Raw genomic sequence first — 24,916 nt, 5'->3', positions numbered from 1 at the left:
ATGGCTTCCAAATCCTAACCACTTGTTGCATAAAAACACTTTCCCTCAAGTCTCCTGTGGCACTTTTGTCAACCATTTAAATCTGTGTCATCCGGTTATCAACCCTTTAGTCATTGGAAGTGGTTTCTCTGTATTTTCTCTATCCAAACTCTGATCCAAATTTGGTCGTGGCCGGTGGAATATCTCAGTCTTCATTTAGCTGATGGGTAGCCCATTGTCGTCAGCTGCTTTTGAAAACAGCCCATGATCCTTTGAAGGCCATGTTCACAGCGTGACATGGGGGCTTTGCAGATTTTTACAGCTCTTCTGCCAAAGTTACAGTGGATAAACAGAAGGAGGCTCCATGAACCAATGTATTGGAGGTTAGATTTCCAACGAAAGGAAAGTAACTCCTATGAAGGTGTATTTGAAGCCCTTACAGCCACTTTTATTTTTCTATTCAAAATATGATCATCCCTTCCGAGAGAAATGACTTTTGGATTGAAGATGGAATAAAATAGGCTTAAAATATGGGCCAAATAAAGTGTGAAAAAAGAACAATTGAAATTGCCTGGCAGGAAGGAATGAGCCCTAGATCCCATAGATACGGCTTCAACACCCATATCTCCTTCAGTAATTTATAAATCCCTCACTTGCTGCTCAGTCTTGTGTACTTGAGGTTTTCTGTTCTGCTATGAATGTGGGTATACCACAGCTTAAGTTATGACAGATATGCGTCCCGCTGAACTTTCCATCCACCAGCTTGTCAACTTGTTGTAAGGCCTGAAGCTGTATGTTGTCTTTTATTACATTTACAAAAGTTTGGATATATTTTAATCCTTCTGAAATGCTAAGTTAGACTTTAAGGCGTTTTCTTTCCCTAGCGTGAGTTATTGCAACCAGCTGCTTTGAGTATAGGATTACACCTTTGTACAAGTCAAAGGTTAAACCTGTCGAAATACTTGATCATATGTTAAAGAGGAGGATAGAAAGGACTTGTCTTTACACAGCACCTATCACACCCTCAGGATGTTCCAAAGTGCCTCACAAAATACTTTTGATGCATAGTCACTGTTGTAATGTAGAAAACACAAGCACCCAATTTCTACACAGAAAGATCCCATGAATAGCAGTGAGATAAATAACCAGATAATCTGATTTTTTTGTGAATTTGGTTGAGGGGTAACTATTGAACAGCACGCTAGGGAGAACTTCCTCTTTTCTTCAAAGAGGGAACTTTTACATTTACCTGAGCAAACAGACAAACCTGTGTTTGATGTCTCATCTGAAAGATGGTACCTCTGACAGTGCAGCTCATCCTCAGTAATGAACTGAAGCATCAGCCTCGGGTTTATGCTTACTTGTCTTTGTCAGTTTACTGAACTGCCAGATGCTACAACCTTTAGTTTTCACAAAAGTGCATCAATTTCTTCAGGAATTTGATTAGAGTCGATCACTTTTGAAAACCAGTTTGCTCCAGTGAAACTTGGGGTGGCCCTGTTTAAATTTTATTTGGGAAACCTTTTCAAGAGTTATAAGGAATGTTATCTAGCTATGGCTTATCATTGTGTGGTATTGCTTATGGTAATGGGCTCCCCATCTGAAAATTGAGATAGCAGTGTGATTGTTAGCCATATCATAATTCATGGAATCATTTTTTTTTTGTGTCTGGATCTGAAGCTGACCTCTTGCCTGTTGTATTAATATGGAGGGCATTTTGAAAAGCTCACTCTCTACCATCTGGGTGGGGGGAAAGCCCAGGGGCTGTTTCACTTGAAGGGAGGTAACATTCAGAAGATGAGTTGACTTCCACAGCTCTTCCAAAACCTCTGATCATAATTTCCAGAGATCCTGAAGCTGGTTTTTCATCCATTACTTGGCTTGGTGGGATTTAAAAAAAAATCATTCTCAGGATGTAGGCGTTAGTTACAAGGCCAGCATTTGTTGCTAATCCTCAGTTGACCTTGGACATCCTGGAGGTGGACCAGTTTCTTGAACCACTGCAGTCTATGTGGTGCAGATGTCCCCACGATTTAGTTACAATGCAATTGCAAATACAATGCAATTTTTAAAAAAATTGTTAAAATAAAATCCCAAAACGTGGCTTCACTGGAATCAGTCTATAGGTAAGTGGTTATCACCAAAGGTTTGGGAATTTAACCAAAAGAAGCTGGTCATATGGCCGCTTCTGTCACATAATTATAAAAGTAAATAAAGATAAATCCCCGTTATTGCTTTGTCTTGGGTACTGTGGAGGGAAACATGGGTCAGGAAACCAACTTGGCCTTTATAACTGGTCCCATTATTTCTGTATACTTGGGAGTCCCAATGAAAAGCACAGATCTGTTTGGGCTCTGAGACTTGAATGAGTGATTGTTCATATAGTGAATTCTCAGTATCGATCAGCTGTCAGGAGGAGAAGTGCTGGGGCAGAGGTCAAGGTGTTTTCAACAAGGAGGAAAGGAAATGTGACCCTGGGCCACTGATGCTCTTGATGAGAGGCTGTTGTCTACACTTCCAAATGAGGGAGTATGTCTATATGTTTGTGTGTGTGTGTTTATGCTCATGTGTGAGGTTGGTCAAGTATTTAATAATGTAAGATGAAAAAAGCAGCAAAATCATTACAGTGTGTTAAATACAACTGATACAACTCTTGGTTCACATCAGATCATACAAAGATCAGCTTTAGTGTACTGTCATATAATCAATCAGGAGAAGTGTTTTGGCTGCTGCTCCCTTACCACAGCTGACTGCACAGGTTGATGAAGACAAAGTGCGGCTTATTGAGATAACCCATGTTTTCAAGAACCAGTGAAGGAAGAGAAGAATTGTAAATTGCCAGCACTAACAAGCTTAGAAAATTCATTCTTTTTTTTAAATGGTACACTTATCGACAATAAAAAGAGTTTCTCTGCTAACTGTCTAGTTCCCTCCCCTCCCTCCACCTGGCACACTCCTATCTCCCACTACTCATGCACTAATATGGTTTCCTGGGTGCAAGCAGCCTCCTGTTCTCTGATCAGATAGCATTCTTCAGGGGCGAGCATGAGCAGTAAGGTTTTGGTAGTCTTCCTATCAGATGGATATAAAAGTACATTGCCATAGAGGAAGTCCAACGAAGGTTCACCAGTCTTGTTCCCAGGATGGCAGGACTGTCCTATGAAGAGAGAGAGAGAGAGAGGAAATTGGGTCTGTATTCTCTAGAGTTTCAAGGATAGACAGGGGACACAATTTTTAAATGGGAAGCCACTTAGGACTGAGATGAGGAAGATTTTCTTCACTCGGAGGGTTGTGAATGTTTGGAATTCTCTACCTCAGAGGGCTGTGGAAGCTCAGTCATCGAGTATGTTTAAAGGAGAAATTGACAGATTTCTAAATGCCAGTGACATGAAGGGATATGGGGATAGTGTGGGGGAAAAGGCATGGAAGTGGAAGATCAACCATCATCATATTGAATGTTGGAGCAGGCTGGATGGGCTGAATGGCCTACTCCTGCTCTTGTGTCCCTATAAGATCCCATGGCACTATTTTGAAGAAGAACAGGGGAGTTCTCCTAATGTCCTGGCCAGTATCTATTCATCAACCAACAGCACTAATACAGATTATCTGGCTATGCACCCCTTACTGCTGTTTGTGTGGGCTTGCTGTATACAAATACTCTGCTGCATTCTCCTACATTGTAACAATTGCTACACATCAAAAGTACTTAATTGGCTGTAAATTGCTCTAGTATATCATGGGGTCATGAAAGACGCTATATAAATGCAAGCTCTTTACTTTGAATATTGACTACTACCAATCTGTACATGTTGTTTAGTAGGCTAGGTTGTTATAAGTTGTGTACATATTTTAGGGTAGGTAGGTACTTAGGTTGTTTAATGTGTTTCAGGTAACAAGTTATTATTGTCAATTGTTGTCTCTCTCTCTCTCTCTCTCTCTCCCCCCCCCCCACCAACCCCCCATCATCTGGATAACTGGAAAGAGCTTTTTTTACAGAAGGGATGAATATGTCAATGTGGATCAGAGCTAGAAGCACAGACAGTATTTGTGGGCCATGGCAGGAACTCAGCAGCAAAGTCGGAGGGATGTCGTAGGCTTAAAAACATTCTATTATCTTTACAGCTGACCAAATATTGCTCGTCACGCAGCAATGTCAGGATGTACAGGATCAGAAGAGACCATCTTCCCCATCTGGCTGGGCCCAGTGTGCAGGCAATCTCATATCCTATGATTCATCCCATCCGTATCTGAATCAGAAGCACGTGGGTTCAAACCTCATGCTAACGGATTAATTTTCGGGTTGGAAGTGGAACCAAGAATTGGGACTGTTTCCAGATCCTAAAACCACCCCCAAGGGAAGTAGTCACTCTTTGGAACTTTGAGCGGGATGTCCTTTAACTGACATAGAGACAGGTTCCCTGTCCAACTAAGGGTGGAGGGCAGGCTCTCGAACCTGGAGGGCTAATCAGAGGCCTTCCAGTTTGAAAGAAGCAGCAGGCTGCAGTAAAGTGCAAGTAACTGAGAGGGTGCTTCAGAATCACCGCCATTGGATATTGGGGATAGGGGAATCTCTTTACAGGGGAGGCCTTTAGTTGCACCTGCATCCAGACAGGAAGGGAGGGCCTGTAGGCCTGCTGCAGAGTGCTCAGCTCCAGGCAGTGAAACTGCCTCCCAATCACGGTGGGAACCTGGAGGCCAAGTGGAAAATCCCAGTCGACCACTGGTATTTTCCGGCTCTGTCCATCTTCGTTCTGATCTCAGCAGGGCCCAAAATTCATCCCTACGGCTTAGTGTAAAGTAGACTGACCGTTAAGTGTACTACTAAAGGAGTTACATTCTGTTGGAGGTACCGTCTTTTAGATAAGTCAAACTGGGGCATCCTGTACTACTTGGGATGGATTAAAAGATCCCAGGCTATTTTTTTTAAGATGAGCAGGAGTCCTCCCAGCCAACATTTATTTCTCAGCAAACACAACCATGAAAGGTTAAGCAGGCATTCACCTCAGTGCTTTGTTGGAGCCCTTGCTGTGTACAAATTGGCTGCCACATATCTCTACCAACCAAGCAACTACCCTTCAAGAGTAATCCATTAGCTGTGAAGGGCTTTAGGGTTTCCTGCGGGCATGAAATGAACAGTATAAATGCATGTTTTTACCTCTGTATCAAATGGTTCACCAGTTACATATCCAGTACTTTCTTGAATTTGCTGATACCATTGGTCCCCACTGCTTGCATTCTATATTCATCATCCACTGCATATAGTAAAACCTAAATGGTCTTTTCACTCTTTCCATTTTACATTTGAGACTATACCTTCAGTAGAGACATAATTGTGCCAGTTCAACAACCCTGCATCCATGTGAAGGAGGTGCGACTAATTGATTTCTGTTATGTAAATGTTCATCAAATACAGTTGTCTAATGTTTATTTGCCCTTCTGACTTTGATTTGTTTCTGGAGACTAGAAGAATGGTCTTCCTGTGCAAAGATACTTCGAATACTGTGAGGTTGATGGGTGAAGTGTTTATGGCTGGTGAACAGTTATCAGTCAAATTGTTGATGAATGCTGCTGGAAGCTGTGGTAAATTTGCAGCATCTTCCAATCTTCACCACAAACAAAATGGGTCCTTGATAGGCAATCTTCCAACCGTAGACATTATTTGTACTCAGCATTACAATATAAATTGTCCATTACTGCCCGCCTGCTCCCCACCCCCCCACTTCTCTCTGGATTTGATTGTTTAACAAATAACCTGTGGGCGGGCTAACAAGCAGTCTAAATTTGTTCTGGTGCTTGTTATTGTGTGGAGAGGTCAGCCCCACACCTGCTTTATCTGTGGGATTCTGAATTATTGTAATGAGGAAAACCTGAGATGCATGAAGAAACGCACAAGAATTGGAGATTATTGTTTCCAGTGGGTCAGCCAATTCTTTCTTTTGCATTATCACATGGTGCACCTCATTACAATGCACAGTATGCTATTCAAACAGTGCATTACAACAAGGGCATCTTGAAAGAATCCTGCCTCCAGTTCCTTTTCACTAGAGAAATATTATCATACCACGTTTAATAGAATTTATACAAAGGTCAAGGCATTATCTACTTATGTCAATGATAATGGGTAGTGTAATACTATGATGCTCAATGTCTTATTACATCGCGGTAGGGAAAGGATATAAGTGTCACCAGATGAATATCTAAGGCTTCAATGAGATAATTTTAATGTGGGACAGAATAAACATGTTCAGCTACAATGTGACTATATGTACCCCCACCTGTGGGTTTTTGTTTAACTCAGATTACAGAAGAGTGATGCCTGTGTGCCAGCTTTCTGTGTTTGTATTGCTAAAGGACCCACAACAAACTTGCTGCATGATTTTACTACCTTGACGATAAATGTGGGGAACTGGTGCAAGGGCAAAATACTACGGACCCTGGAAATCTGAAAAAAAAACAGAAAATGCTGGAAATATTCAGCAAGTCGGGCATCTGATAGGTCATCAACCTGAAAGGTTAACACTGAACGGGGTTTTCCAGTCCTGCCAGTGGCGGGCATAGTCATGGGCGAGATGGGAAAATTTGGAGAACGGCCAAAAGACTTTTGGTCACTCTCAAATTTTCCCACCTTTGCCCTTGACAATGCCTTCTGCTAGTGGGACTGGAAAATCCCACCCCTGTTTCTCATTCTCAACAGATGTTGCCTGACCTGAGTATTTATAGCATTTTCTGTTTTTATTTGAGCTAGTCCTGATTGAACTAAACAATGCAAAATCATCATCTTATTGGTGCATGGCATGATGGATTATCTCCTCTTGCTGCGTTGTTTCTGCACCTGCTGCTGTCACGCTGGGACATATCACATCATTGAGAGAATTTCCAATTGTAAAATCTCACTGTCTTAATAGGGATTTGGTTGCCTCTGCCCTTCCTATATAGGAGCAGCATATGCTGGCAGGGTTAGGTGAAGGGTAGGGTAGGAGCAGGCACGTGTGGTGGCAAAGGCACAGAATGTACTCTGGGTGGAGGCCTTCAGTGCTCAGAGTGGCTTGGTAGGACTACTACTGACTGAGCTGGCCGTGTCCTGAAGGACATAGCTGCTAGACTAGGTCTGCAGAAGGTGGTGAGGGAAAAACATACTTGCCAACATACCTGCCGCGATGCATCTGTCAGTGATTCTGCGGTGGTCACCCATACTTTCGTTGTGGAGACGAAAGCCCACCTTCACATTGAGGATATCCTCCATCATGTTGTGTGACACTACCACCATGCTAAATGGGATAGATTTTGTACAGATCTAGCAACTCGTGACTGGGCATCCATGAGGTGCTGTGGCCATCAGCAGCAGCAGAATTGTACTCCAACACAATCTGTAACCTCATGGCCCGGCGTATCCCCCACTCTACCATTTCTATCAAGCCAGGGGATCAACCCTGGTTCAATGAAGAGTGCAGGAGGACATGCCAGGAGCAGCACTAAGCATATCTAACAATGAGGTGTCAACCTAGTGAAGCTATAACACCGGACTACTTGTGTGCCGAACAGCATAAGCAGCAAGTGATAGACAGAGCTAAGCGATCCCACAACCAATGGATCAGATCTAAGCTCTGCAATCCTGCCACATCCTGTTGCTGGAGGAGGAGGCTCCACAAATATCCCCATCCACAATGATGGAGGAGCCCAGCACATCAGCGCAAAAGACAAGGCTGAAGCATTTGCTACAATCTTCAGCCAGAAGTGCCGAGTGGATGATCCATCACAGCCTCTTCCAGAGTAAAGTAATGGAAGGGGTCATCAACTGTACTATGAAGTCGCACTTGCTTAGCAATTACCTGCTCACTGACTCCCAGTTTGGGTTCCGCCAGGGCCACTCAGCTCCTGACCTCACTACAGCCTTGCTTCGAACATGGACAAAAGAGCTGAACTCCCGAGGTGAGGTGAGAGTGACTGCCCTTGACATCAAGGCAGCATTTGACTGAATGTGACATCAAAGAGCCCTAGCAAAATTGGAGTCAATGGGAATCGGGAAAAACTCCGCTGGTTGGAGTCATATCTACCACAAAGGAAGATGGTTGTGGTTGTTGGAGGTCAGTCATCTCAGCGCTAAGACATCACTGCAGGAGTTCCTCAGGGTAGTGTCATAGGCCCAACCATCTTCAGCTGCTTCATCAATGACCTTCCTTTCATCATAAGATCAGAAGTGGGTTTGTTCGCTGATCTGATGATTGCACAATGTTCAGCACCATTTGCAATGACTCAGGTACTGAAACAGTTCATGTCCAAATGCAGCAAGACCTGGACAATATCCAGGCTTGGAGTGACAAGTGGCAAGTAACATTTGCGCCTCACAAGTGTCAGGCAATGACCATCTCCAACAAGAGAGAATCCAACCATCACCCCTTGATGTTCAATGGCATTACCATCACTGAATCCCCTACTATCAACATCCTGGGGGTTACCATTGAACAGAAACTGAACAGGACTAGCCATGGCTACAAGACCAGGTCAGGGGCTAGGAATCGTGTGATGAGTAACTCACCTCCTGACTCTCCAAAGCCTGTCCTCCATCTACAAGGTACAAGTCAGGAGTGTGATGGAATATTCCCCACTTGCCTGGATGAGTGCAGCCCCCACAAGAAGCTTGACACCATCCAGGACGAAGCAGCCTGCTTGATTGGCACCCCATCCACAAACATTCACTCCCTCCACCACCAACGCACAGTCGCAGCAGTGTGTACCATCTACAAGATGCGCCGCAGGAATTCACCAAGACTCCTTCGACAGCACCTTCCAAACCCACAACCACTACCATCTAGAGGGACGAGGGCAGGGGATAGATGGGAACACCACCACCTGGAAGTTCCCCTTGAAGCTGCTCACCATCCTGACTTTACAGTTGCTGGGTCAAAATCCTAGAACTCCCTTCCTAACAGCACTGTGGGTGTACCTACACTACATGGACTGCAGCGGTTCAAGAAGGCAGCTCACCACCACCTTCTCAAAGGCAATTAGGGATGAGCAATGAATGCTGGCCCAGCCAATGATGCCCACATCCCATGAATGAATAAAAAAAAAGGTTGGTAGAGACCAGTTTTACTGTTTCTGATTGGAAACAATGTAATTCTACAGCAGTTCTGCACTGTTAGAATGAGACTAAATCTATTGGAGATGCCACCAGTATTAATATTGAGGGACCTTGACATTCTCGCTTAACTATGCCAGAAAAAAAGGATGGTGCGCACTTGGAGAGTGCAGCAGAAGAGGGGTCAGTTCTGTGCTGTTTCTAAATCAGTTGCAAAGGCTGAAAAGTGGCTGAGGCCCCCAGGCAGGCGAGGTGGAGGTGTGGGCACAGCGCCTGCGCCCTGCCGTCCAATCCCGGAAGAAGCTGAAAGTTTGGGATGGAGTTTGATGTGATCCCACTCTGATCGAACACTTCCGGTTTGGGAAAACAGGAGAGAGAAGGGGAGGTGGGGTGGGGGGAGAAAATCTCGCCTGGAAAGCTGACACTGGGCTGGCTGAGCGCTCCACAGCCCGAGGGCGCCACGTAACTTCCATGGAAGCGGCTCCTCTGTCAAATTTGAAACTAGACGTGGCAGCGGGTGGGAGGGAAAGCTAGCGGATTTCCCCATGGCTTTCCCCGTTTGCGAGGGGATCAAAACCCCGCTGGATTTATTGATCCGGGCAGGTAAGCAAGGGGTTGGGATGGGGTGATGCGACCCTGTCGCTCAAAGTTCAGGACACTTTCAAAAAGTTTCTTATAGTTTTTAGTAAGGTGCTTGGGAGCTGGGGTGGGAGGTCGTGGGAAGTAAGATGGAGATTTTGAAATGTACATGAAGCAGGCTGAAACTGCACGGGCTATAAACAATGTGGCCACTGGTCCCTGCGTGAAATTAACGCCAAATGAATCCGCTGAATTAGAGAGGGGATCTGGGAGGGAGGGGGTTGGGGGAGAGGCTTGGAGTCCCAGGCAGACCTGTAAACACGGAAGTGAGTGGATGCTTTGATGGAGCAGCTGCTCATATTGACAGGGGGCGGGGGGAGGTGAACGTCCAGTTTTAGTTTTAAAGCAGGTGGGCAGCTGGATTGTAGCAGTTGGGCAAATTCACAGTCCGAACAAGTACAGAGTCAACAGTATTTGCAGTTTGTTTGCTCACGGCCTCGCGTTAATCATTTTCATACTCGGCCTTCGCAGCCCAACTATTTTTTAAAAAAAAATGAAAACTGATGATCTGCAATCTCACATGTTCAAGTATGGGAGTATTGACCGTTCCACTTCCATTCCTGGAGCATGTTTCGATGCCCCTCCTGAAGAGTAAACTTGGCCTCTCTGATGTATGTCGCCATCCTCATGCCATGAGTTTCCCTCTGAATGAGGCATGTCTCTTAATCTGAGAAGTGTCTGTTGAGCTCAGTAGCTGATTTAGATGTTCGCACAAATCTAGTGATGGGGTTTGAAGGTGTGTGGAGACTGTTTATAATCGAGCAAAAAGTATTTAGATGAGCACTTGTAACGCCATAGCATACAGGGCCAAGTGCTGTAAAATGGAATTAGGATAGGTGCTTGATGGCCGGCATGGACACGATGGGCCAAAGGGCCTGTTTCTGTGCTGTATAACTCTGACTCTAATTCCGTTAAACCTCATGCTTATTGCTTCAGCAGCTTGAAGCAATAGGTTTTAAAATCCATTTCATGAGCTTCATGCCTTGCCTTGCCTTTTGGACATTCCCTTTTTGTGATTTATTCTGCCAGAACAGTTTGTCTAGAGGTGCACACATATTGTACTATTACATCCTACTGCTATCATTGGCTTTATAATCTTAGCATCAATACCATTTATTTTTCAGGATTACCCAGTGTGACAGCCATACTTTTCAGCAGAGCTTGCTGAAACAAATCATGGGCTCTGTGACTGTTGCCCCGTGTTTTGTAAGATAATGCTACTGTTTAATTCATACAAACATGCAAAAATGATCCACAGGGAAAGGGCAGCTGGTCCATCAGTACTGCCCCTCACTCATGATGGCTGGAGCATCTGTACCAAACAGTCGCCACCTGCCTTCCCCAGCCCCACAGCCATGTCATCTCTGAGAGAGAGGAAAAACCCCCACGGACTTATAAGGGAAAAAATATCCTGGAAAATTCTTCCGACTCCATTCAGGCGATCAAAACCAACCCTGGACATCACGCGGAATCAAAATCTCCATCTGAGTTGCATGCAATTTATATCTTTTTTAAAAAAACCACTAAATACTTTTTTTAAACATTACCACATGCCCCCCCGCCAACCCTACCCCCATGCTTCTCTCATCTTCCCAACAGGAGGGCTATGGTATGCTTGGAAGCAAGCTGTCTGCAGATAACTGACCTCAGTAATCATTTATCATATGTACACTTAGTAAGTGTTCAGTAGCTGTTTGAATGTGGCGTGCATCACAGTTGTATTCTTACCCGCATGTGAAGTTTCAGTCACCAACAGTGATCAGGAAGGGAAAGTTTGATTTTCCAACTCACCAGGGATGTGCAGAAAGATTTGGATTTATCTAGTCCTTTCCAGTCACTGAAGAATTTTTGAAGTTACTGCTGTAATGTAGAAAACGCAGTGGCCAGTTTGTGCACAACAACATCCTAGAAATAGCAATGCGATAATGAAACAAATAGCTCTTACTTGAGGTGATGATGGTGGTGGAAAGGTAAAAATTGGCCAGGACACTGGGGGAAAACTCCCCTGCTCTTCTTCAAAATAGGACCTCGATTTAACCCCTCATCCAAAAGACTCTGATAGCACAGCACTCCCCTCAGTACAGCACTTTTAATGGTCAGCCTAGATTTGGTACCAGAGTGAGACGTAGACCTAGAACCTTCTGCCCCAGGGACAAGGGTGCTACAATTGAGTCGAGGCTGACACACACAGGTTAATCCTAGAGCCCTAACCCAAAGGTAGCGCCCCCTATATTTTTCCCACTGTGTAATGTGCTATTGTAGGACAGAAAATAGTACTGGGGACCTTTATGTCAGTGTGCTTTAGTCTACACCAGGTAGTGCCTTTACCCATCTGGCTATTGTGGGAGATTTGTACAAGTTCATCAATTTATTTGTAAATATTATTCATGTGAGACCTACTGTATACATGAATGCCCAATTTAGTGATTTATTATGCGACACCCGAGCTGTTGGAAAGGATTACTTCTCGCTGTCAGATGTTGAGAATATTTCCATTCGCTATTACTGGTCTATGAAGGACATACCATTGATATTCCAACAAAAAGGCCTTTCAATGCCAGCGAATAGAGTATACAGAGTGCAGCAAGGTTTCTATGGCGCTTCACCACAATGGCAGTGAAGGCAGCAGTAAATGTGACATGATTTGAAGAGTCCATTTGTCAAAAAGCACAAAGAGCAGTATATGCAGCTGATGATGTTGGATAATCTCTGAAAGGCAGCTTGCCTATTTGGCGGACTTGCTGACTGGGCAATACTGCAGGATTGCACTTAATGGTATTGTAACAGGATTTTCATTGTACCATCTGCACTTTACTTTGCCAATACTGCTAATCGTGCAGTACAGGATGGATAAATAAAACTCAGAGTTCCCACCATTTAGCAAAATGAAGTTGGTAATGGCAGAACATACCCTTGACATTGGGGAAGGGGAGAACAAAAATAGGAAATTGCAGTTAGCGATTGAGTTGTTTGCATAGTTTATTGTATTGCTGCAGTTTACATTGTCACTTATCAATCCAATGGACTAGCATTCTTCCCCAGACTCACTTAGGCAAAATATATGTGAAGATATGTTTTATTACAGTTAGCCCACCCCAATTCATTTTAAGTGTACTGCTCAGCGGGGGACTGAGTCTCACAAGTCAATCCTGGTTTTAATCCTTGCTGTGCATTTTGGGTAAGAGTACAACAGCTGTCCTCCAGACTGAAGAGGGTGAAATCAGATAGGATTCCCACTGCTGATCATTATTGTCTCTTGCTCGAAGCACTCTGGTTTGAACATTGAGTGAGGGGGCAGGGTTAGACTGGGCTCTGATAGTCCCCAATATCACGTTAAAGGTCACTGTTCTGTCCAGCTGCCAATTAAGAATTAGCACTTTGCAAAGTACTAGAGGGAAACTGCTGCCTGGCACACCATTTCCCAACAGGAGCTGCATCTTTCCGAAAACTAGGGGAGAAAATTAGACAAATGCATTCTTTTCCCTCTATTAAATTTAACATTGTGAAATTGGAGAAAAATGAATACATGAGGATAATTACAAGGCAGGAATATAATTGAGCTCAAATAACAAATTGAAACAGTGATGCTTGAATAACTTATTGCTGTTATACAGTGTCCTCAATTATAACCACTAAGTGCAAACTATAATAACAATGTTGCTGCGCTTTGTTACTCATTGCAGCTCTTTGGTGAGGACTGTCAATCACTCCTAATTTGTGTGTGATGACCAAATGAAGGGTTAATGATCTGTGCTATCTTTACTGCAGGTTTTGGAAGCTAATTTCAAGTTAGTAATCAGGAGGATTTCTTTTCAATATAGTAATATGAATAAAAAGCCCTGGTTTGAGTACTGATATACACAATGATAGATCATGCTGCTCTAAGTGGAGGCTTTTGCTGATTAGCACTGCAGCCCAATGTCAGCCAGGTGCTACTTTGCTATATAAGCTCACTCATCTGGCCTCTACAGCTATGGAAGGCAGTGATTTTACAAGGATTTTTCCGAAGAAGTAGAGGATTTGCTCTTGAAACCGTTTCCAGGAAACTATAAAGTAGGACGTGTGTTCTACATCTTTGGACCTGCTTTGCTATCTCCCTCTCCTCCTCTTTTAAACTGTCCTTCCTCGCCATCACTAGAATATATAGGAACAAACTTGCATTTATTTAGTGTCTTTCATGATTAAGCCATTTATGCACTTGTGACGTCTAGCCACTGGTTACAACATAGCAAACGCAGCAGTCAATTTGGACACAGCAAGCTCCCACAACCAGCAATGAGAGAATACGCAGATAATATGTTTTAGTGATGTTAGTTGAAGGATATATATTGGCCAGCACACCAGGGACGATAGACTGCTATTCATTTTATGGTGCCACGGGATATTTTGCATCCATCAAGAGAGCAGGGGACTCGTTTTGATGTCTCTTCCAAAAGATCTCGCCTCCATTAGTACCCTACTGGGAGTGCCAACGTAAGTTATGGGCTCAAGTCTCTGGTATGGGATATTAACCTCCAAAACTTCAAATTCAGAAGAGGGAGCCGGTTCTCGGAGCGATGGCTCTCAGCAAAGTGAAAGTAATAATTCAGTAAAAAGAGAAAATTCAGAAATTTGATAACTTATGAGATCCTTTGGATCAGGAATCCCAGTTTGAAAGGAGACAGTAAAATGTAATGTGTATGTGAATTTCTGCACTGTTCCCATTTGTGTAGGGCACCCAGTAATTTTGTGCATTTAAATTTTGTACATTATCTTGTTCCAAACTTAGTCTGCGGAGAAAATTTTGAGCTACATGACACAATAGTGAAGAAATGTTAATTACCTGTCTGCTGTTGGTGGTAGGAATAATTTGAAGTGATGAGCTAAAGAGCATCAGACAAAGGTTTGTATTATTATGAAATTGAAGCCTTTTGGCACAAGCACAGATTTTCTTGCACTATATTGATGCTCACAGGCAAAAGTAAACCTGACAACAGCACTGTAAGCTGTTAGTTCATCAGTGGCATAACACATACTCTGACAGACATTTAAGTTGTTTTATCAGAGTATTTGATGTTGGTTTTGGATTATTGTGAAGGTAATAAATTTATTAAATTTGATATGTAAGGTTGAAAATTTTCTTGTACTCAATGCCCCTTCATGGCCTCAGCCCTCCTCATCTTGTAACCTCCTGCAACCTTTTAGAACTCATTCCTCCAACCCTGGCCTCTTGTAAATCGCCCCCCCCCGGCTTCCTTTGCTGCATCATTGGCAGTCATGTCTTCAACTACCTAGCTGCTCAGCTCCAGAATTGCCTCCCTAAACCTACTCCTCAAAATTTACCATGTTAACTAAGCGTTTGGTCACCTACTCTAATGTTTCCTTTGGCATGGTGTCAGTTTATGTCTGAATTATGCTCGTGTGAAATGCCTTGGGATGTTTCACTACATTAAATGGGCTCCATAAATGTTGGTTGTTGTTGGTTGGGTTTCAGGGGAGTGACATTTTATGCATTTCTGGCCCTCATTTATGAAGTAGAGTGGGGCGGTTTCTGAGGAGGCTGCTTCCTAGAACACATTGCCACTGTTTTGTGCACGTAGAGGCACCTTCGGCAATTACTGTTTGAATACCATGTGTGCAAATGATGTAGCATTGAGTTTAAATTACTCAAGTTGGCTGGTTGCACACTTACCTGTATAGAATTGTAAGGGTGATAAGGGGGGCTTGGCACATTTTACAAGCTAGTGAATGTTGGGCTGAGGCCCTTAGATAATGTCCACTGATCTAGAGTAAATGATGAGAGCTGACTCTACTTGGGCCTTCTGATTTGCATTTTATAGCCAGATGGATTGTGCAGGATTTCTGCAGTGGAACTGATGACAACCTCAAATTGCCTTTGGACTTTTACCAAATGCATGTCACCAGCAGTTTCTGAGCTGCTTTTGTAAAATTACTGGCGTTTGTTTAGTGCCTGTGACCCACGATCAAAATCGGTGCTGAATTATTCTGAAGAATGCCATGATTCTCAGCACTCCTTTGGTATTCTTTGTAGCCTTGTAGCTGGGATCATGAAAGGGACATGGGCACAATATGTATTAAATAACAGCCTGTTACTATTCAGACTTGATGGCTGGGGGAAAAGGTCAGTCATCAAGCTCAACAATTCTTTGTTCAGTGATAGATTTTTGTAACAGCCACTGATTGAACTTGTGCTATTTTATTTTCTTGTGGAAACCAGTTGCTACTTGTGTGGCTAACGTTCTGGTAGTTTGAATGAAGGAAATCATCGTATCTCTAAATGCTATCTGTGTCTTGAGGATAACCTATCTGGGGTTGCTAGTATATGGGGTTTCTAGCTTTAGAACCCCTTAAGATTTGCTAGTAGAATAACCTCTACAAGTGTTATTTTTGTTGCTAATTAAAAATGTAAAGCATTCAGTTCATGTAAGGTTGGTTTTCAGAACTCCGATCTGGCCATATTGGCAATGATTGCAGGAGAATGTTAGTCTTAATAAAGTAAATTATGATATCTGCTGTACTACAGCTTTTGACAGTACTGCAGAGCCTGGTTAAATTGTAAAAGTTTGTGCCCCCCTCCTTAAGCAAGAACTGCACTCTGCGCCAACATGGGAAAGTCATGCAACTTTGATGGTCGATGGATTTCCTGATTAAGATAGCTGTAACATAGCAGTAAGAAAGCCACTATTAGCTATGAGCTGGAGGATTGAGATTAATGCTGCAATTGGGAAGTGGCAAAACAATTGACAGCGATGCTTAGTTCAAACACAAAGTAATTGTATCCAGTGGATTTCCTATAATTTTCCATTAGCAGTATAGGCTGTAGTTAATGCTGTTCTGAACCTGTTGACAGTAATGCCTTGTCTATAATACATTAATCTTATAAGATTTAAAGAGACTAGTGTGTATAGCATCCTGAGCCATTTTGAACAGCAGACTTTGAAAACAGTTAGATTAAGATAAAGCTACCAATCTTATAACGCAGCTGCTTGAAATCTAGCCCAATGATCTACTGGCGATATAGATGCTAGGGATGAGGCAATACTAAAAGTTAGAAATTGAGCTGAGCTGTTGGAGTAGGAAGAGGCGAGAGGTGGGTATTTGAGCCTTGCGAGAGAAATGTGCATAGTATAATCCAGACTGAGAACTCTTATCAACTCTTATCCAAACTACCAAAAGCAAATAATTGTAATTTTGTTTAGTGCACAGTTTTGCAACAAACTTGAGTTACTTGATACTTTAAAGCAATTTACAATTAAATAACCCTAGTTTGAGTAAGTGGAAGACATTAGATCAATAAATATCTTTATATTTTATATTTTAATTGTATACAGAGCTTGATAAGTGGGACAAACATGTTGTTGAAAACCCATTTCAAATATCTGCAGTACCTGTTGTTTATGTTGGTGGCATTGTACTGGGATTTACGATATTAAGCGTGTCACAGTATTCTGTCACTGCTTTCCAGTCTCTGACCTGCTGTTGTAGCCAGAATATTTGTATGTCCAGGCCAGTAAAGTTTCTGGTCAATGGTAACCTCCAAGATGTTGATGGAGGGGACTCGATGACGGTAATGCCATTGAATGTTAAGTGGAGATGGTTAAATTTTCTCTTGTTGGAGATGGGCATTGTGTGGCGCAAATAATACTTGCAGTTATCAGCCCAGGCCTGAATGCTGTACATAACAAAAACAAAAATAAAAATACCTGGAAAAACTCAGCAGGTCTGACAGCATCTGTGGAGAGGATGCTGTGGAGAGGAATAGAGTTAACGTTTCGAGTCCGTATGACTCTTCAACAGAACTAAGGAAAAATAGAGGAGAGGTGAAATATAAGCTGGTTTAAGGGGGGGGGGGGGGGGGACAGGTAGAGCTGGATAGAGGTCCAGTGATAGGTGGAGATTGCCAAAAGATGTCATAGAAAAAAGGACAAAGAGGTGTTGACGGTGGTGATATTAGCTAAGAAATGTGCTAATGATGACATTAAGGGTAGAAAGCAGGACGAGCAAGGTACTGATAGCCCTAGTGGGGTGGGGGGAAGGGGTCGAAATAGGCTAAAAGGTAGAGATAAAACAATGGATGGAAATTCATTTAAAAATAATGGAAATAGGTGGGAAAAGAAAAATCTATATAAATTATTGGAAAAAAGGGGGATCGGAAAGGGGATGGGGATGGAGGAGAGAGTTCATGATCTAAAGTTGTTGAACTCAATATTCAGTCCGGAAGGCTGTAAAGTGCCTAGTTGGAAGATGAGGTACTGTTCCTCCAGTTTGCGTTGAGCTTCACTGGAACATTGCAGCAGGCCAAGGACGGACATGTGGGCATGAGAGCAGGGTGGTGTGTTGAAATGGCAAGCGACAGGGGGGTCTGGGTCATGCTTGCAGACAGACCGAAAGTGTTCCGCAAAGCGGTCATCCAATCTGTGTTTGGTAATTTTCTCTTGTTATTAAGGGTATTAATGTCACCTATTAGCACATTTCTTAGCTAATATCACCACCGTCAACATCTCTTTATCCTTTTGTCTATGACATCTTTTGGCAATCTCCACCTATCGCTGGCCCTCTATCCAGCTCTACCTGTCACACATCCCCTTAAACCAGCTTATATTTCACCTCTTTTCTATTTTTCCTTAGTTCTGTTGAAGAGTCATACGGACTCGAAACATTAACTGTATTCCTCTCCGCAGATGCTGTCAGACCTGCTGAGTTTTCCAGGTAATTTATTTTTGTTTTTGCTTTGGATTTCCAGCATCCGCAGTTTTTTGCTTTTATCTGAATGCTGTACGTGTCTTGTTGAATGCGGGCACAGACTGCCTCACTGTCTGAGAGGTCACAAATGGAACTGAACACTGTGCAATCAGGAGCGAATATCCCCACTTCTGACCTTATGATGGAGGGAAGATCATTGATGAAATAGCTGAAGATGGCTGGGCCTAAGATTCTATTCTGAGGAGCTCCTGACATGTAGAGATGTTCCAGGGGTGAGGTGATTCACCTCCAAGAACCACAATCATCTTCCTTTGTGCTAGGTGTGACTCCAACCAGTAAACAGTTTTTCCCTGGTTTCCATTAACTTCAATTTTGCCAGGGCTCCTTGATGCCACACACTGTCAAATACTACCTTGATGTCAAGGGCAGTCATTCTCCCCTCACCTCTCGAGCTCAACTCTTCTTTGCCCATGTGTGGACCAAAGCTATAATAAGGCCTGGAGTTGAGTGGCCCTGGCAGAACCCAGACTGAGCATCAGTGAGCAGGTTGTTGCTGAGCTAATGCAGTTTGATGACACCTTACACCACTTTGCTGATAATTGACAATAGACTAATGTAGTAATTGGCCAATTTGGATATGTCCTGCATTTTGTGGACAGGACATACCTGGGTGATCTTCCACATTGTTGGGTAGCTGCTAGTGTAGTGTAACAACTTGGCTAAGGGCATAGCAAGTTTTGGAGCAAAAGTCTTCAGTACTACAACTGGGATGTTGTCAGGGCCCATAGACCTTACTGTGTCTTGCACCTTAAGCCATTTTTCGATGTCATGTGGAGTGACATGACGTGAATTGGATGAAGACTGGCACCTGTGATGCTGGGGACCTGGGGAGGAGGCCAAGATGGATCATCCACTTGGCGCTTCTTGCTGAAGATGGTTGCAAATTAGTGGACTATTTTAGAAGTCTGTATTGAGATATTTTGTTTTCGAGGAGGTTGTGTGTAAAAATACATCAGAAAAAAAATTAAGTGACCATGACTCATCTAAATGTGTTAAACAGATGGGGTGTGAGGGAGAGACTGGATTCAGGGAGAATATGTTGTTGCAGTTTTTGGAAAAAGTTGAAGTTTGAAGTAATTAATTCTTTTATTGACAAGTGGTCAAAAGTATATTAAATGGTAGATCAGCTCTCCAGACGTACCACTAACTAATGTGAATCTGTTTATCATATTTAATGCTGGAGCCACAATGTCTACAGTTCTTAACCGACATATGTACAGGCACAACCAAGATTGCAACCTGCAGCCTATCCTATAACTGGCCTGAGCATTGATTTGAAGAATACAGTAGCCTGAAAGGGACACACACCTACACATTAGTGGCAGAATAGTGCATTGTTTTAGGTTCATTAGTGTTCCTGCCTTTCTTGGATAGCTCTCTAGTGACAGAATATAAAATGTTCAGTACATGTCTGTTGCACTTCAGACTCAAAAGAAAATGGCAGTCATTCAAAGGTTCTTTTTCTCTCTCGCTAGGAACTAGGAATTTACAACTATGCACTGTTCTGCTTTTACCAACAACAATTGACCTCCAGATTTGCAGCCAAGTGAAAGACCTATAAAATATCACTTCACAGCAGCATCATAAGCCATTGTTGATCCAAAATAACGTCAGCTGATGTATCACGAGCAATGCCATGGAAGGTCTATCTGTATTTTGCATGGTGTAATCTTTCAGGTTTCAATGACCAGTTTATTTTGTATTTCTTTATATAAGATCTCCCGAGGGGCTGATAGCTTGTCATAGCATAGAATGTTCTAGCACTGTGGTAGATTCCTCCACATTTCTAACTGCAACAGCTAGAGTTTAGGGTTAAATTTCACTTGGTGAGCTTCCACAGTAATGAACCACTGCAGAGGGTGAAACTTCAGTAATATTTCACAGCCAGGATCTGGCATATGCATACAAATAACATCAGTTGAAATATCTGGTACGGCTATAAAAATTCCATTTGTGAAACTGAATCCAATCAGATTCACCTACGTAAATGTGAACTCTAAATCCAGTGCCCATTTTATATTTGGTAACTACATGCAATTGACTGTCCACTGTTGCCAGGGAACCTGAGGGTAGTAGGGTCCAACGTCTTACTCTTCAGTTGGCATGCTCTCCTTGGCTGCCGGGTGCAATGCAGACGGGAGTTTGTTAATTTCTGAGCAGCCTCAGCTAGTGGTTGAGTCGTTACTTTTATTTTTCTGGTTCGTTGCAGATTGCTGCCAGGGTACTCTCACTAGCAGAGAAGTCAGTGTTGCTGCCAAAACACTGAAAGCAGTGATTAGTTGGCATCTCCATCTTACTCTAGAGGGTTTGTGAGAAAACACCCATTTAGGTTTGATTGCCCTCTTGTTGGTCGTACAACACGAGAACTATATTGTCAGTTGCAGTTGCCGTGTCTGCTGATTCTTATTTTAACATGCCAATTATATTGCTATTTTTTGTGCATCTAACTATCTTTTAAACTCTAGCAATTTGTCAATCCCAATTTGTTGCTGAAATGTTCAGGCCAGTTTTAAGTTTGAAAGGGCTGATGGTTGTATGCGGATATCTTTGTTTCTATCACAGCACCCGTTTATGGCATGTTTGTCTTGTTGTGCACCATTCTTGTGGACTACAAATCTTTTCCCTTGGCTAACCTACTTTGGTGGATCTCTCTGATCCTTAGTGGAAGCTTCCTGTCAGGATGAAGATGAAACGATGGAGACCATTGAGGCTGCTGAAGCACTTCTTAACATGGAATCCCCCAATGCGATCTTGGATGAGAAAAGAATGTGTGAGTTTTAAACACAGTTACACTTTCTCTCCCTTAACACTTGGCATTTTCCTTTTCACTCCTGAGCCAGTCTGATGTAATTGTTTGGTGTACATCTGTTCTAACGTGAAGTAAGTGTAGACTGCATAAAATGTTCCACCTTATGGTCAGGCCTTTGGCCTGAAGCCCAATTTCTCATATAATAAATTCTATAGGTTTCCTAAAATAGCATTGATTGTATGAAGACAAATTGCTGGTGCACTTGACAGAGTGAAGGAAAAATAAAATGCTAACTGATAGAAAATGTTCAGCCGTTACGATGGAGTGCAGTTTGCATACTCTGTATATAAAAAAAAACCTTGTTGATCTGTCAGCAGCACTGGCACATTGGCACCAAACACTCAGCATGTTCTACCTGTGAAAAATGAATCCTCAAATCAATGTCTCATCAACAAAACCTTAAAATTATTTTTTCCCCTTCAATTTCCTTCCCCTCCCCCTCCCACTTAAATCCCTGTTTAGTTCATCAATTTGCACATTCTCTGGATGGAGAAATCACTGCGTCTGTTCCTCACATATCTGTCACCTCAGATAAGATCCCAGAGGTAATCAACAGGTCTTCAGCTCACGTGGCAGGCGATGAAGATGATTCTGCAGATGAGTCGCCCAGAAAAAATGCACTTAAACAGAGGAAAAAGAAAGGTAAATTCTAGATTGACGGACTGATAGCGGGGAAAGGAACAAAAAAAAGAGGTATTCAAGGCCATATTGCGATGATACTTGTCATCCAGATTTTTTTTACCTCAAGTTTTTGCAAATGATTACATGTATATAGTGGGGCAAATTCATTTGTTGTCTGAGCACTTAAAAATATATCTGGGTTTTTCTTGACATTCCCTTCTTAGTGCTTGTTTTTTGCTGTGAGGTACCATGCACATTTCTGAATGAATGGGGCATTCTGTATGATATTTACCAGTTTTGAATCCATTTTCTCCTGGCCTTTTCTTATCATGATTAAAGAATGTGCATTTAAGTTGTGTGTCCAACATGTTTTCAAGAGTGCGCTTAAGGTGACCTGAATAACATTTGTGAGTGGCCCTTTGTTGTGTGTGTAGTTTAATTCCTTTAAAAGACTGAAGTTAGACTCCACTGGGAGCAAACTCGAACCAGTAAGTGATTATCTCTTGCACTTTGAGGCTTTAGTGTGCTCAGTAGGTATAGTACTAGCATTTCGTTGATGTGCAGCCAAACACATGTACAGCAACATGGCAACGGCAGTATAACTGCATGTCATGACATACTTGGTCGAAGCACAGAATTCTAAACAACCAAGCCACTTTCAACACAGGCCAATCATAAGAGTTTCAGTCCTGGAACTAATAGGCCCCCTGATTACTTGAACTTCTTGTAAAATGTCAGGACTGTTTCTGCGGTCAAAATGCTATCAGCAGTATATTTGTATTCATTGAGAACATTTCTGCAAATTGCATTCATGTTGGCTGTTACCAGTGACAGGAAAACAAGCACACACACGTTACTGTGGCCAGCATGTGTGCTGGTGCATTCTGTAGTTTCGATCGCAGTGTTAGTCAGAGGGTACCATGTGCACGCACCAAGTGATGTGATTTGATTTTCCAGGCCGGAAGATGAAACCTGCTCGCCCATCTTCACCTGTCACAGCTCCACACCTTCCAATTAAAAAGAAAAATAAGGATGGAAAAGGTAAAGCATCATCAGCCTGACAGCTTGACAGTTGTGCAAACATTGTGATTTACCTTTCAGAGGCTTTTTGCATCATCAGCAAAATGATGCGATAACACTGAGTGATGAGCCTGCTGACAACACAAAAAACATGTTTTTCTTTTGTAGCCTTTGCTATTCTTCCACTTCCGCCTCCCTCTTTTCTCACCACACCTCAGAATTAGGCCTTATTGGTTTTAAACCTGACCGTCAACATTTGCTGACACTTTCTGTGGAACCAGGAAGGAACCCTGAGTGGCCAACCATCCCATTGCCAGAGAAAGACCTGGGATGTTTTTATGATCAAAGATCTAAGAAAATAAGATTTTTAAAAAATCAATCTGTTCCCTTATTGTACAATGTCATCATGAAAAATGGAAAATTAAAGGGGGTAATTTTAACCTAACTTGCTGTGTTGGAACACAGGATCTGTTGGAGCATTGGCTTTACACCCTGCCTAACATTATTTCAAAGGAGAGAAAATAAGACAGGATATAATCAGCATCGCACTTGAACCTGTTTGTTTCCCAATGGCGGTTTAGGTTAAAATTGCCCCCACGTGTTTGACGTTTGATCACTTGGACAAAAGAAGAGGCAGAGCCTCCTGCAGGGTTCAAGAAAAGGGATGACTTTTATAAAATAATGGCTAGATGTCATAATGCTTTCAGCAACTTTCCTTGCCACTCTGCTAGCCTGTACACTAACACTAAGCCAGATACTGTCCAGTATAGGATCTTTTTTTTAATTCATTCACGGGACCTGGGCATCTCTGGCTATCCAGCATTTATTGCCCGTCCCTAATTGCCCTTGAGAAGGTGGTGGTGAGCCGCTCTCTTGAACTGCTGCAGTCCATGTGGTGTAGGTGCACCCACAGTGCTGTTAGGGAGGGAGTTCCAGGATTTTGATCCAGCAACAGTGAAGGAACGGCGATACATTTCTAAGTCAGGATGGTTGTGTGACTTGGAGGGGAACTTGCAGGTGTTGGTGTTCCCAAGTATCTGCTATCCTTGTCCTTCTAGGTGGTAGTGGTCACAGGTTTACAAGGTGCTGTTGAAGGAGCCTTGGTGAGTTGCTGCAGTGCATCTTGTAGATGGCACACACTGCTGCTACTGTTGTTGGTGGAGGGACTGACTGTTGAAGGTGGTGGATGGGGTGCCAACCAAGCTGGCAGCTTTGTCCCAGATGGCGTCGAGCTTCTTGAGTGTTGTTGGAACTGCACTCGTTCAGGCAAGTGGAGAGAACTCCATCACACTCCTGACTTGTGCCTTGTAGATGGTGGACAGGGTTTGGTGAGTCAGGAGGTGAGTTACTCCCCACAGGATTCCTAGCCTCTGACCTGTTCTTGTAGCCACAGTATTTATATGGCTAGTCCAGTTCAGTTTCTGCTCAGTGCTAACCCCCAGAATGTTGATAGTGGGGGATTCAGCAATGGTAATGTCATTGAATGTCAAGAGGAGATGGTTAGATTCTCTTTTGTTGGAGATGGTCATAGCCTGGCACTTGTGAGTGTGAATATTACTTTCTACTTATCAGCCCCAGCCTGAATGTTGTCTAGATCTTGTTGCATATGGATGCAGACTGCTTCAGTATCTGAGTAATTGCAAATGGTGTTCAACATTGTGCAATCATCAGTGAACATCCCCACTTCTGACCTTATGATGGAAGGAAGGTCATTGATGAAGCAGCTGTAGATGGTTTGGCCTAGGACACTAACAGGATGTCGCTGCAGGAGTTCCTCAGGGTACTGAGGTGATTGGCCTCCAATAACCACAATTATCTTCCTTTGTGCCAGGTGTGACTCCAACTAGTGGAGACTTTTCCCCTGCTTCCCATTTACTCTAGTTTTGCTAGGGCTCCTTGATTCACACTCAGTCAAATGCCACCTTGATGTTAAGGGTAGTCACGTTCACCTCGCTCCCTCAGCTCAGTTCTTTTACCAATTGTTGGACCAAGGCTGTAATGAGGTT

General features: G+C 42.9%; 1 protein-coding gene across 17 annotated transcripts in view; it reads left to right on the top strand.

Moving 5' to 3' along the window:
• elf1 (E74-like ETS transcription factor 1) overlaps positions 1-24,916 on the top strand; it is a 245,369-nt gene that overhangs the window by 215,065 nt on the left and 5,388 nt on the right. For 15 of the 17 annotated variants that reach the window (XM_078547248.1, XM_078547253.1, XM_078547244.1 and 12 more), the window contains 3 exons: positions 21,123-21,230; positions 21,732-21,911; positions 22,848-22,931. In XM_078547248.1, coding sequence (XP_078403374.1) covers positions 21,123-21,230; positions 21,732-21,911; positions 22,848-22,931 — 372 coding nt within the window. Of the gene's footprint in view, positions 1-9,412; positions 9,662-20,536; positions 20,766-21,122; positions 21,231-21,731; positions 21,912-22,847; positions 22,932-24,916 lie in introns of those variants that run through there. The other 2 variants (XM_078547260.1, XM_078547259.1) reach the window with 2 other exon arrangements.

The sequence above is a fragment of the Cetorhinus maximus genome, chromosome 8 (genome assembly GCF_964194155.1).
Source record: "Cetorhinus maximus chromosome 8, sCetMax3.hap1.1, whole genome shotgun sequence".
Lineage (NCBI taxonomy): Eukaryota > Metazoa > Chordata > Chondrichthyes > Lamniformes > Cetorhinidae > Cetorhinus > Cetorhinus maximus.
Note: the sequence above shows the minus strand (reverse complement) of the source record. Positions and strands in the feature narration are given on the sequence as shown.